This window comes from Harpegnathos saltator, unplaced genomic scaffold (genome assembly GCF_003227715.2).
Source record: "Harpegnathos saltator strain DR-91 unplaced genomic scaffold, Hsal_v8.6 scaffold93, whole genome shotgun sequence".
Lineage (NCBI taxonomy): Eukaryota > Metazoa > Arthropoda > Insecta > Hymenoptera > Formicidae > Harpegnathos > Harpegnathos saltator.
This window is the reverse complement of record NW_020230721.1, coordinates 2,976,704-2,990,597: the sequence shown is the minus strand read 5'-3', so window position 1 is coordinate 2,990,597 and position 13,894 is coordinate 2,976,704. Positions and strand designations below refer to the sequence as shown.

The 13,894-nt window shown below is 34.2% G+C and overlaps 3 protein-coding genes across 3 annotated transcripts; 2 read left to right on the top strand and 1 right to left on the bottom strand.

The window, feature by feature from the left end:
- The first annotated feature begins 21 nt into the window (after window positions 1–21).
- On the top strand, window positions 22–5,097 carry LOC105188122 (probable chromo domain-containing protein LHP1). The gene is made up of 4 exons (XM_011149418.3): window positions 22–1,046; window positions 1,787–2,018; window positions 2,096–2,423; window positions 4,137–5,097. Exons 1-4 carry the CDS (start codon window positions 639–641, stop codon window positions 4,162–4,164), a joined length of 996 nt encoding a protein of 331 aa, XP_011147720.1. The 5' UTR covers window positions 22–638; the 3' UTR covers window positions 4,165–5,097.
- Window positions 5,098–5,739: 642 nt separating this feature from the next.
- RpL38 (ribosomal protein L38) lies at window positions 5,740–6,762 on the bottom strand. The gene is made up of 5 exons (XM_011149417.2): window positions 6,666–6,762; window positions 6,464–6,502; window positions 6,212–6,272; window positions 6,010–6,132; window positions 5,740–5,880 (listed from the first exon to the last, which is right to left on the bottom strand). The coding sequence occupies exons 2-5, from the start codon at window positions 6,464–6,466 to the stop codon at window positions 5,840–5,842; spliced, it is 228 nt and encodes a 75-aa protein (XP_011147719.1). The 5' UTR covers window positions 6,467–6,502; window positions 6,666–6,762; the 3' UTR covers window positions 5,740–5,839.
- A 3,338-nt stretch (window positions 6,763–10,100) lies between these two features.
- On the top strand, window positions 10,101–12,051 carry LOC105188120 (leucine-rich repeat-containing protein 59). The gene is made up of 6 exons (XM_011149416.3): window positions 10,101–10,306; window positions 10,499–10,558; window positions 10,635–10,757; window positions 10,867–11,080; window positions 11,175–11,384; window positions 11,463–12,051. The coding sequence occupies exons 1-6, from the start codon at window positions 10,205–10,207 to the stop codon at window positions 11,774–11,776; spliced, it is 1,023 nt and encodes a 340-aa protein (XP_011147718.1). The 5' UTR covers window positions 10,101–10,204; the 3' UTR covers window positions 11,777–12,051.
- The last annotated feature ends 1,843 nt before the right edge of the window (window positions 12,052–13,894 follow it).

Genomic DNA, 13,894 nt, shown 5'->3' with positions numbered 1-13,894 from the left:
CAGTACGTTCAAACTGTTCGTTACTTCCGGTACATCCGCTATTAAGATGGCCGTCCAGTGCTAACGATCGCGATAACGTTACAGCATCGTTTTGCCCGATCGTGCGTGCGCGGGTATTAGTCGTCGTTGATCGCGGAAAATCGAGAGGCGTGTTTCCCCGTTTCGGAGGGAAAGCGATCTCGCGCCGAGTCCGCGGCTCGAACGTACGATTTTTCGCGCAGGTTCGTCGACTCCCACTGGGAAATTTCTCTCTCTCTCTCTCTCTCGGCGTGCTACCAACGCCATCTAAAAAATTTTAGCTCCGCGATAAAAGTCGTGAGGAACAACAGCGAGGTAAAAAGTCGATGAAATAATCAATCGAAATGTGCGCACGTCGCTAATTCGCCCGCCGCCGAGCGTCAGCGAGGCCCGATTCCGATCGATCAGAGTCGACGCCGCCGGCCAGCAGCCCGCCATCGGCTGACGCTGAGTCAGTTCGCCGATATCTCCGTCGAAGGTGAAAACTTTTAGGTGGCGCTAACGACCGCTGGACAAATTTCAATGTAAGAATTTCGACGGAGGCCGAAGTTTAAGTGATCGAAGACCCTGTGGACGGCATATTGTGTGGGGTTGCGCGGCTAATAGTAAGGTGTGATATTATGCGTCGGCTCAGCATGCGAAACAAGCGGAAGAAGTCAGAGACGATAAGCAGCAGCGAGTCGGAGGAAAATGGCGGCAACGTCGACAACGGTAAAGACGAGACGCAGAAGACCGCCGACAGGAACAACCACAACAGCGCGTCCGAGACGTCCGTGAACACCGCCATGCGAAAGTCCACTCCGAAGAGACGCTCACGCGGCTCAATGCAGCAGAAGCAGTCAGCGGCGCACGCGGACGACGGTGATGAGGTAAAGGACGAGCTGGTCGTCACGGACGAGCAGGAGGAGCAGGAGAATGGCGAGAAGACCGCCGTGAAGCCGTCGCCGAGCAAGCGCAAGAGGAAGGAGGACCAGAAAGCATCCACCTCGGCCCGCGGCGAGGATTCCGGCGGGAACGACGAGTACGAGGTATGCGTCGCGCGAGATCCCACCTCCCGCTTTCCGCCTCCTCGTGACCGACGTCGCGCGCGCGTCCCTCACCGCGCCGCATCGCGCCACGCGTGTTACCTCGCGCGTAGCGCGACAGAGATCGCGCGCGCGGATTTTTGCGCCGCTATCTCGGCGAAATACGTCGCGCCGCTTCACTCGAGCGTCACGCAGGCGTGTTACTCACGCGATGCGTGAGCACTTGCAGGATTCCGTATCGCTCTTATTGCGTATTTTCGTCGGGCTTGTTGTTTACTTTGCGCGAAAGTCGTGCGCGGTGTCGGTCATTAGCGGGCTGCGTCGTCGCCATTTTCGACATGTACCGTTCTTCTCACATTGTCTCTCTCTCTCTCTCTTTCTCTCTCTCTCTGGCCCCCCCTCTTCCCTCCGTCTCCTCTCCTCGAATGCCGTCATTGCGCGGGAAGGAGCATGCGGCGCGCTCTGAGTTCACGACAACAATAGGAGCGATTAAAGATTCTTATTGTACCATTTGAGATTACTTTCGCGAAAATTAAGGGAATTGATGAATGTTGATCGAGGTACTAGTGAATAATCACTAACAACAATAAATCATTTTCATTTAATTAGATTTAAGATATCCCGTATGGCATTCGATAATAATTTGATGCACTAAATGTGCTGTCAAAACTTTAGATAGCTATAGAACGCTATTTATGTTGCTCGTTAAGTACCTTGCTAAATAGACAAGGTGTTTCTTTTAGGTGGACATGATCATCAGCCATCGTACTATCAAAGGACGCAGACAATTCTTGATACGATGGAAAGGTTACAACAGTTCCTCCGATTCTTGGGAAAATGAGAAGGATCTCCACTGTCCAAAGTTGATAGAAGAGTTCCTTGCGAACGAGAAGGACGAAAAGGAAAAGGCGAAAGCAAAACTGACCAAAACTGATAAATCAAAGAAAACTAAAACTAAAAAACAAACAGAAAATGGTAAGTTACCTCTAGTTGCTTTATCTACCATATTAATGTAGTTACGTGTGTATTTTCACATAAACATTTTCTTCCAGATGAACAGAATATTAAAGAGGTCAGCACAGATAAGGAAGGTTTGAAGGAGTTTGAAGTTGAAAGAATTATCGAGGTACACTTCAAGAAGAACGGGAAGAGAGATTTCTTAATCAGATGGAAAGGATTTAGTGCAATGGATGATACATGGGAACCAGAAGAGAATCTCAATTGTCCAGATCTGATCACCAAGTTTATGCAGAAGTTGGAGAAAATGAAGACGGCAGACTTTCGAGAACTCAGGACAAATCCAGCGCACACTAAACGGTACACCTTATCGACACGCGACTCCGGAAGGAGGTTGTCTCGACGTCACAAGGACAAGCAAAGGTACTTTTACCTCATTTTTGTACTCTTTTAATACTCGAACATTATTACATAGAACTGTTTGTTGAATTTTTTTTTTATAAAATTTATGACAAATTTAATATAAAATTATTAAACACTATAATCATATGTATATATATTTAGTAATTCTATATTGGAAATTTTTGTAATTATATTAGGTATGCGAGTGAATAATCTAAACTTTTTTTAAACGGCTAAAAACTTAAGTTTCAAATAATCAAATTTTCCCGCACTTTTACGGTTATGTAGTGTTGACATACAGCTATTAAAAATTATATTTAATATAGTGGAAGGCACAATATAACCTCAAAAATTATTCAGTTCAGTACAGTCAAAAATGGCAACAGATAAGGTGCATATTCGACAGTGTATTCTTGACGAATTTCAGTAAGGAAAAAATGTTGCAAGAACATGCGAATCGATTTGTACCTTTCTCGGCGAAGGTGTTGTATCGTACAATGTGTGTGCATTTTGGTTTAGACGGTTTAAAAGTGGCGATTTCAGTCTAAGTAACAAAAAACGGCCTAGAAGCCTTCGAAAGTGCGACAGCAATGATTTGAAGCAACTGCTCGCTAAGAATTCAACACAAACGCAAAAAGAGCTTGCAGAACAGTTAGGAGTAACGCAACAAACTATTTCCAATCGCCTACGCGAGATGGGGAAGATTCAAAAAGAAGGAAAATGGGTTTTGCATTAACTCATTGAAGCTAACAAAAATCAACGAGTGGCAGTGTATTTCTCTCTTCCCAATAAGCAGCATAGAAAGTCTTGTAGAAAATTGTTACAGGTGATGAGAAGTGGATACTCTATGACAATTCGAAACGCAGAAAGTCATGGGTAAATTAACATTGGTCGCAAAGCCAAAACACTTCGGAAAAATTTTATTCTATATTTGGTGCAATATGAAGGGCGTGATTTATTATGAGCTATTAAGAGCGAATGAAACAATTAGTGCGAACCGCTACCAACACCAATTAATTCGTTTGAGTCAAGAATTAAAATGAAAACGTCAATATAGTGGCAAAGGAGAACGTTCTGTGAAATTGTTGCATAATAACGCTTGGCCACACATTGTTTCTATGACAATCATAATGAATTTTGGCTGGGACGCGTTGCAGCGCCTCGCGCCTTCACCAGACATCGCTCCTACCGATTATCAGTATTCCGGTCGGTGCAACATGCCTTGTCTGATATGCACTTCAAATCAGTGAATGAGATCCGAAAATGGCTTGACGACTTTATCGTGTCCAAAGATACATTTTTTCGAGATGGAAATCATCAGCTGCTTGAAAGATGGCTTAAAATTATAGAAAACAACGGCGAATACTTTGACAAATTTGTTTTATTTTCTTTTAAAATAAACCTTGAATTTAGCTGAAAATTTTGGACATCTAGTATATATATATTTCTTCTTTCGACATAATTCGTAGTTTTTAATATGGATTTCCTCGCTTTTAACGTCAGCCAAAATAGACCAAGAGTCCCGCAGCAATGAAATAAGAATCTTAAAACTGCAACTGAGTTTAGTCTCACAAAACTTGTTACAAAATAGTAATTTTCAATATATCAAATATTAATGCAAAAATGTTGAGATAAATATACACTCAAGGGTTGATCAATAAAATTAATTAAACATGATTATGATGCAATGCACTATTTACGAAAATATCAAACCAATGTATTATTCTGTTGCAGGGCAACCTATCATGAATGTGACGAATGAAGAAATACATCGTCGCGGTCCCAATATCATTTTTTTCAAAGAATTTACTTTATATATATATAATCTGTAGTTTTACAAGAGAAAAGAAATGGAAGGCGTTTTAAGGATAAAACAAAAAAGAATATATCAAAACGAATAATTTGCAGTATATATATATATAATCTATATATATATCTATATATATATCTATATATATATCTATATATATACATATATATATATATATATGCATACATATATGACGTGTATATGCTCCGTTTGAGGAGTGACGCGTCCGTGAATGAGAGAAGGTGATTGGTTTATGTATTGGTCTGATGTATTCACTATATACGCACTTTGTTATCTGCTTTAGGTACATCTTTTGTTCGAAGGAAAGTCTTATTATTATGCACGAACTTAATATTATGTCTGTAGTAAGAAAGCGAAAGAGAGGGAGAGAGAGATGTAAAGTACAATTTTATTTTTGCTTCGGTACGATGTTACAGCAGTCGAGAGGAACGATTTCCAGAGCCGTACTTACCTTCTTTTGGATAAGTACAAAAGAAAGAATTTCTGGCGGATGATATGGGAAGATAATTATTATATTTGTATCAGATTTAACATACAGTGATAGGACCAATGTAGTTCTATAACAATTAACAAAATTAGTCAATTAGCAGAATTCAACCTTGTTTATTGTTTGTGATATATTCACTATTTGGTGCTGTATAGCAAATATGTCGTGTGGCCAAACGTAGTGTTGCATATTGGTACGGTCCTGGTAACGTTTTCATTCGCGCAATGTATGATTCGTTAAACAAGTTGCAAAGAGGACTAACAATTTGGTTTAAGAGAAATAATTGTAAATCTCATTTACTACTTCGTGTGAATGACTAGCTTATCTATCGCCTATCAGGGAAATTGACGAAATAAATACTTAAATTTGACCTGAAATCATTCATTGAATCTTCATCGACTTTCTTGCCACTCCTATTTTACTTTACAAAATCTAAATTTGAAACAAGCTTGGTTGTAATATTGAAATATGATCATAGAACAAAATGTCAATATCAGCAAAATGTATACGTTTCAAATAACGGTAAACAGGTTAACAAATGAAAGATATATATATTGAGGCTCGATAATTATTCCTATCCTAACTTTCCAATGAGTGATACATCAGATTAGTATAATATATAAATAATGAAACAGACATTTAAAAAGGGAGCTTACTCATCTTAAATAAGTTTGCTTTTCTTCACTTTATACCAACTTATATACTGGTAACAATTTCAACCTTGTCATAACAAGATCACACATGTATTACACAATCATTACCATTGTTTATTTTAGAAACCATCTGTTTTCCACTCCTGTTTCATGTATAATAATGTAAAACAACTTATATTTTCATAAAATGAAAAATTATTGTCATATATATATATCTCCTGTTCCTTACAAAAATTTATGTTACAACAATGTAACATATGATAACAAATGTGATAAAATTTCTAATACTTTGATATATTTTAACTTCAATGTTTTAACTTATTTTTAGATGTATTGCAAACTACAAAAGAACACCGGTAACCATGATCAATTTGTTAATTATTTCTATTCTAATATTCCAATGACTACATTAAGTTCTTATAACATAAATAATGAAACACTCCTTTAAAAAAGGCTTTTATTTGTCTTACACACGTTCACTCCTCTTTACTTCCTTAACTTGTAAACCTGTAATAATTTTAACTTAGTCATAACAAAATCATATACATATATATATATATATATATAACAATCACTATTATGTTATAATTATATATCGTGTAATCTTAAAATTAACTTGTTTATTTCATATTTTACCTGGAGGTAGAGACTGCTTTAGCTTCTCTGCCTTTTCTTTGTCAGTAATAACGAGGGTATACAAAAACCGGGAACAGCGAACTTTGAATTTTACATTGTCGGCGTTTTTCTTTATTTTCACGGCTACGGAAAAGTGAATTAATAAGATGTAGAAAACGAGAACGTCGTAAAATTAATTTTTCTATTGGAATAAATATCTCACATTTCGCATCCTTTCTTCTTGCTTTCAAGAGAAAGTCCTTGATTTCCTTGATTTCACGTGGCTGAAAATATAAAGAAAATCTAAATCGCATTCGCTATTAATAACACTAACGTAGTTGTTGAAATGTTTGAGGTTATATCGATATAACTATTGCTAATGATAAATTTATGATACATAAGTTACGGGCGACATTTATTTAATAAAAGTTCAAAGTAAAGTTAAACAAAACTCTCGAAATGTTTACATATTTACCATTTTTAATGGGCTGTCTGCTCGTTACTGTAGCTGAATCTGGAACAGCAAAATAAAGGATAAATTACGAGTGAAATATAAAACATCTCAAACATACATAATAATGTGTTTCTTCAACAACAATAAAGTAACGCTTCGACAAAACTATGAACGATGACGAAAAAACGAAATGGATACAAAATACGATGCGAACACAACTCACCGTACGTGACACAAAATGTCGAAAGAAAGATAACACGCAAGCAGCGTTACGAATAGTGATCAGGTAAAGTTAGGTTATGTCACGTCGAATTAGGTTGCGTTCTAATATTGTTCGTTCTCTAAAGGAGAATTTACACCTGAGCAGAAAAGCAGGAAGGCAACATCCAATCAGAACTCTCGTTGATAGTCTGTCTCTCTCTTGTAAGAAAGACAGAAAAGAAAGACAGACTACCAACATTCTAATCGATTGCTGCCTTTCTGCTTTTCTGCCTATATAGGTGCGAATCCTCCCTAATAAAGAAAATCGTATTATATAAAATAGTTGTATTGGCTACATATTATCTAAAAAAATAGGCTAGATAATATACACCTAATAGAACGGTTTCATATAATGCAGTATTCCTTTGCTGGAAAATGACTATACATTATAATATTAAAAATTTATACTTTATATATATTATAAATATATTATAGATTTGCAGTATTGGTAGTAATATGAATGCAGTTATAGATTAATATTTCATTGTCGTGCAACAAATTTCTTGGATGCTTCGATTGTCTGTTGGATAAAAAATTTGTAGCGTGCTTAAATAAAATAATAAAGATTTAAAAAATTCAACAGCCAATCGGTATATCTAAAAATACGTACGACATGTGAAATATGCGTTATTCATATCTCTTTCGATATTCAACAGAAGAATTCTTCTGATAGTATTTTCGACTGAGCAGATTTTGATTCATTCGAAAGTATTTAATAACGTCATAAACTTTATTGGTTTTATTATAGTGCTTTCAATGTTATTAATCCGCTCGGTTGAAAACGCTATTGTCTTATATATCTTAAAGATAACACAAAAAAGAATATATCAAAATGTGAATAATTTGCAAAACAAATATACACACATCCACGCACACACATACGCGCACGTACGCACACACACACGTGATGATGTGTATATAATGAAACAAAAACTTGTTTAAAAAAGAAATTTATTTACCTTAAACACATTCATTTCTCTTCACTTCCTTAACTTGTAAACCTGTAACAATTTCAACTTTGCCATAACAAAATCACACATGTATAACATAATCGTTACTATTGTTACAATCATATATTATACAATTTTAAAAATTTTAACTTATCTTGTTTTATATTTTACTTAGAAGTAAAGACTTTTTTTTAGGAAAGAGCTTAGCTCCTCTGTCTTTTCCTTGTCAGTAATAAGGATATACAAAATCTTGGAGCGGGGTTTGAATTTTACATTGTTGGCGTTTTTCTTTACTTTCACAGCTATGGAAAAGTGAATTAATAACACATAGATAACGAGAACGTCGTAAAATAAATTTTTTTATTTGAGTGAATGTCTCATATTTTGCATCTTTCCTTCTGACATTGAAGAGAAAGTCTTTGATTTCCTCGATTGCAAAGTAACTGAAAATATAAGAAAAATCTAAGGGCCGTATTCATAGTCGGATCTTATATTTAAGACCGTCTTGAGTTCACGTTCAGATATTCTGTAGCCAATGAAATGATCTATATAGCATCTGAAGATGAACTTAAGACGATCTTAAATATAAGACCGGACTATGAATACCAGCCTAAATCACATTCTTTTTCAATGACACAAACACTCGTATTCATAGTCAGGCCTTATATTTGAGACTTCCTTAAGTTTATCTTCAGATGATCTGTAGCCAGTAAAATAATCCGTGCAGCATCTAAAGATGGATATAACGAGGCCTCAAATATAAGGCCTGAATATGAATACGGGTATAAGGCTGCGTTCGGAAATGTTATTTGGGTACTCTTTCTCTTTCTTTATCTCATTTTTGTCTCTCACCAATCACTTCACAGCAGATGCACCCGAGTGATGTTTCCGAACACAGCCTAAGTAGTTGTGAAGTGATCGAGATTGTATTGATAACTGTTGCTAATGATGAACTCGTATTATCTACAAGTCACAAGTGACTTTTCTATATTTAATAAAAATATTTCCATACTTAATAAAAATTCAAAAGTGAAGTTAGACAGAACTCTTAAAATGCTTGCGTATTTATCATTTTTGACAGGATATCTATTCGTTATTGTAACTAAACTTGAGAATAAAGAAGAGGACAAATCACGAATGAAATATAAAACACCTCAAACATAAAGGGCATTTTCTAGCCGAGGAACATTGTGTTACACACTGGTGTTTTATTGGCTACATATTATCTACAATATCTTTTTAGATAACACATAGCCTATAAAATGTTGCGTAACACAGCGTTTCTTGTTCACAAAAATCTTCAATATTGCATTTAGGCACTAGTATGTTAGGGTACGAATACAAAGGAAATTGGGTTTTCTGCTTTCCGATAACCAGTGCCGATAGGCGCGGACTATTGGCACTTGAGGAGGACATTAGACGCATGTTAAAGCAGGAAACCTGTCAGTTTCTGAGTTGATGTCTTGCAGTAAAGATGTCTTCATCCGATGAAGATGTTTTTTTATTGGATAATATTATATCAAAAATACAAAGAAAAAGATTTTACACGAAATAAATAAAAGCAGAAGAAATAATAGTGGATATCATAATTTATTTGATGATCTCAAGAGAGAGGAACAAAAATTTTTCCAGTACACAAGGATAACTCTGGAAAATTTTAATTACTATGATTTTTCTTTTATCCCAAATGGGAGGTCTTAGAAATATTGCTGAAATTAAATTATCGATGTCCATTTGTAGCGTTTCAGGAGTCAACCGGCGCTTACAATCGGAAAGAAAGAACTAAAAATTCATTCCGGCAAATTCGCCCGCGCCGATGACACGCGCGGACAAATCCGAACCTGCTTTTATTATGCGCGGTCTCATATAATGACACGTATATATTCTTAATGCCGATCGGCGCCTATCGGCGCTGACTATCGGAAAGCAGAAAAACTGCTTCCTTTGTGTTCGTACCCTTTAGCAGCTACATGCGTGACGTATTGACGCATGCGCAAGAGGTGCCGTGGAAATAAATGCCCCCACCACTGACCTAGACCAAGCTATTTTACTTTTACTGTAACAAGAGTGAAGCCAGAATTGGCGATTTAAATCGGAGTGAAAATATTATTTTCGAGCAAAATGTTGAATAGCTGCCGCAATAATCTCTGACTAACTTCCGCCGCGAGGCAAGCATGACGCAGCCTTACCAACTTTATAACTTAAGCCAGCGGCACACGGTGCTTGTTTTTATGCTAGATTGCTTGCTGGATGAAAATACTGCGTTTTGATTGGTGCATTTCCATCCATCTTCGGAAATGCACCAATCGCAGAACGCAATATTTTCATCCAGCAAGCAATCCAGCACGAAAACAAGTACCGTGTGCCGCTGGCTTTAAACCAAAGATTCCGAAATTGATTTCGGAACAAACCTCGCATTCCTTGACCTAGCCTTTAAAGATTATAACAATTTGTCGCAGTAATTGAAAATCCGACATTGCGAACATATGGTACATGTCAGATCATCACATTCTATATTTTATATTTTAAATTTTATAAAACCACCACAACCATGACTGTTAAATTGAATTTGAAAAATATAAAGGACAAATTGAAAGATAATAATTTGGATCTTAGTTTATGTGATTTAAAAGAAGTACCTGTCCGAGAAATAGTGAGTAACAATCTCTAATCTTCATTTCCATTAATTAAATTTTTATATGAAATAGAACAAAACAAACTATAATAGAATAAAACAGACAATAATAAAATTAATATGTAATAAATATTAGAAGTATAAAAAGATCATTATGAAATATACATTCTTTCTATAAATATTTTCTTTACATATTTAATCATCTTCCAGGCATCCGTTAAAAAAGCCAGAAATGTAAATTTGTCGACTAATCTTCTGGTTTCATTGCCGGTATATCATATATTATATATTCTCTTTTTTTGTAATTTAAGTGATTTTACCATTTTTAACACAAAAATTGTTTTAGGCTACTTTTATCACTTTAAAACAAATTGTGAAATTAGATCTCAGTAGAAACATGTTAACTGAACTACCTGAAAATTTTGGTGAAATGACACAGTTGAAATATCTGGATTTATACTCTAATCAGGTAAATAGTTTTCTTAAGATATGTGTATATATTCATTTTCATTGTAGAAAGAAAATGTGTATATATATATATATATATAATATAAGTAATAATATATAATAATTTATAGATCAGCAGACTACCACTGAGTCTAAGTGAACTAAAGAATTTAAGATGGTTGGATTTGAAAGAAAATCCTTTAACTGAGGCTGTAGCAACAGTAGCAGGACCATGTAGCAATTTGAACGAGTGTCAAGCATGTGCTCTCAATATTGTCAACTATTTGTCTACCGTTAAGCTTTTAATAGAAGAAGAGAAATTACGCAGATTAAATAATACCACAGGTGTTATATATTATTATATACTATTTGCATACTTTTATGATAGTTTTTTATTATACAAATTGCATTAATATCAATGTAACATTGAATATTAAAGGTGAAACAGAAAAAGAAGTGATAACTACAGCAACAAAGAAGGATACTAAGAAAAAAAAGAAAAGGGATTCGGAAAAGGAATATAAGACAAATTCGAATAAAACTGAGCCTTTAATACAGAATAAAAATTTGCAGGACAATAATGATAATGTAAGATTAACAGATAAATTATCTGATAATACATGCAGGCACGAGTCTCATAAATCTATAGGTAATAAATGTTTGTATTCACAAATGTAATATTCACAAATTTGATTTTTTCATTTATTCAATATTATTTATTTCTTAGGTGCTGATAACTCGAGTACTAAGTTATACCGGTCTCTTACGTGGATAACTGTATGGTTTTTCATAATTAGCTCATTGCTTACTATAGCACTGGTAGTTTTTTCATGGCATTATGAGCAACAGACAGATACATTTCTACAAAATGCACAAATGTTGTCAGGCCTACCATTGAAAAATTATCATAAACATACGATAGATTGGTTGCAACGTATAATAGAATTTACAACATTACAAATAAAATCGGTTACCAACATGATCAATGATTTTTATAAAATGTATTTTAAGAGTACGAATGATGTAAGAAATGATTTATAGAATTGTTTTTTTAATTGTATATGGGATGATTCAAGATCTAATATATAAATTACGTCGCGTGGCAGCACAGCAATGAGCTATTAACTACATGGTATATGATAAAATCTGCTTATCCAGCTTTTCCAATCATTCTTCAAGATTTATGTATTAGACTCTGAATCATCCTGTATTTGAACAGTGTAATAAAGCAAAGGTATAACAATTCTCAAGATTAAGAAAAAATTTGTACTTTTTACATCAATAATTTGCAATAAAGATAAAGATTAAATTTTTTATGTACAAAGTTTATTGGTTAGAATGACTTATAGCATTTATGTGTATTTAATGGTTAATTATATTGAGATGATGTAATACAATATATGTCTTATTTTCAACAGAATACATGAACAAATATGTATTGTTAATCATATATTCCTTCCTAGTATTACTGTCTAATATTAATTCCATATAAAATATATAAAATTTTATTGTAATAATATTCAACAATATATGTAATATTTTCAAATAGTAGTTTTTAACCACCAGCATAATATTTCGACAAAGAATATATATACTATTAATTAATCATCAAGGTTAAGCAATATATAACACGGCCAGTCTAGATATATAGGGTCTGGCAAAAGTTCCGGAACGGCTAATTATTTCAAAAAATAATGACTGCTTAAAACAATGTTTGAAATAAAAGTTGTAGAGTTTAAAAAAAAGCTATCAGATATTGATAATTGTTTGATCTTAGAATGACCTTGAGAAACGTTATCAAGGTCGACATAAAAATCTTAAATGGAAACTCCAATTTTCTATTACACTGTTTTTTTCTACTAATTAATTTGAACAACTTTTGTCTGAAACATTTTTCTATTTGCCTAATATTTTTTGAGATATTTAAGGATAACTTGGTAACTTTTTCAATATTTAACTTCCAATATCTCGCTAACTGTTTGTCGGGATAAAAATATGATACTAGGTTTTTCTATTTTACTTGGATTCAAGAATCTATTGTTATAATAGCGCCTTGACTTCTATTAATTTGATGATTTTGAAATTTCGAAAGATCGATAAATTAACAAAAAGTAGAGCATTATTGTACCAACATGTTCTTGAGATCAAATAGAATAGAAAAGTCTAGTACCATTTTTTTATTCCAACAAACAGTCAGCGAGATATCGTAAGTTAAATATTGAAGAAGTTACCAAGTTATCTTTAAATATCTCAAAAAATATTAGGCAAATAAAAAATGTTTCAGACGAAAGTTGTTCAAATTAATTGGTAGAAAAAGACAGTGTAATAAAAAATTGGAGTTTCCATTTAAGATTTTTATGTTGACCATGATAACTTTCCTCAAGGTCATTCCAAGATCAAAGAATTATCAATATCTGATAGTTTTTTTAAGCCCTATAACTTTTATTTCAAATATTGTTTTAAACAATCATTACTTTTGAAATAATTAGCCGTTCCGGAACTTTTGGCAGACCCTGCATAATGTGACCATTCGCGCCGCTTGAAATCAAAGTTGCCGAAAAAAGGACGCGCGCAACGTTTCGGAGTATGGTGGCAGTTCGATCCTAGCAATCGCAAGATGTGAGAAAATTAAAGATAACTTTTTATAAGAAATATATTTTTAATAAGAAACTATATATATAGTTTATTATTGCTTATTATACGAAATACATAAATACATGAAAAATAATATATATATACGAATATATATGTAAATTGGCATTCCTTGAGTGATTAAGAGGCCTGAAGCATCATCCTAAAACAAAACGGTTACAAATCACAAAATTAAATGGATGAAATTGTGAATCAAGGCTATAATAAAATTCTAATAGGAAATTTATCCTAGAAAAAACTCCTCGATGAGAATACAAATGCCGTTACATATCGTATCGCAACATGTACGCAATTTTCTGAGCAGATTCTCAGGATTCGTCAAGACTCAAAACTAAAGACGGTACAGGCAAGCAAATAAAACACATAGATTTATTCAAAATTCTAAATAGCACAGTAAAATAAGTATAAAGTCACTTTCATTGCTTTAAAACAGGCTACAGTGGATGGAAACACTACAGATTGCAATTATGACAAATATCTCTCATGCAATGAAAAAATACGATAATT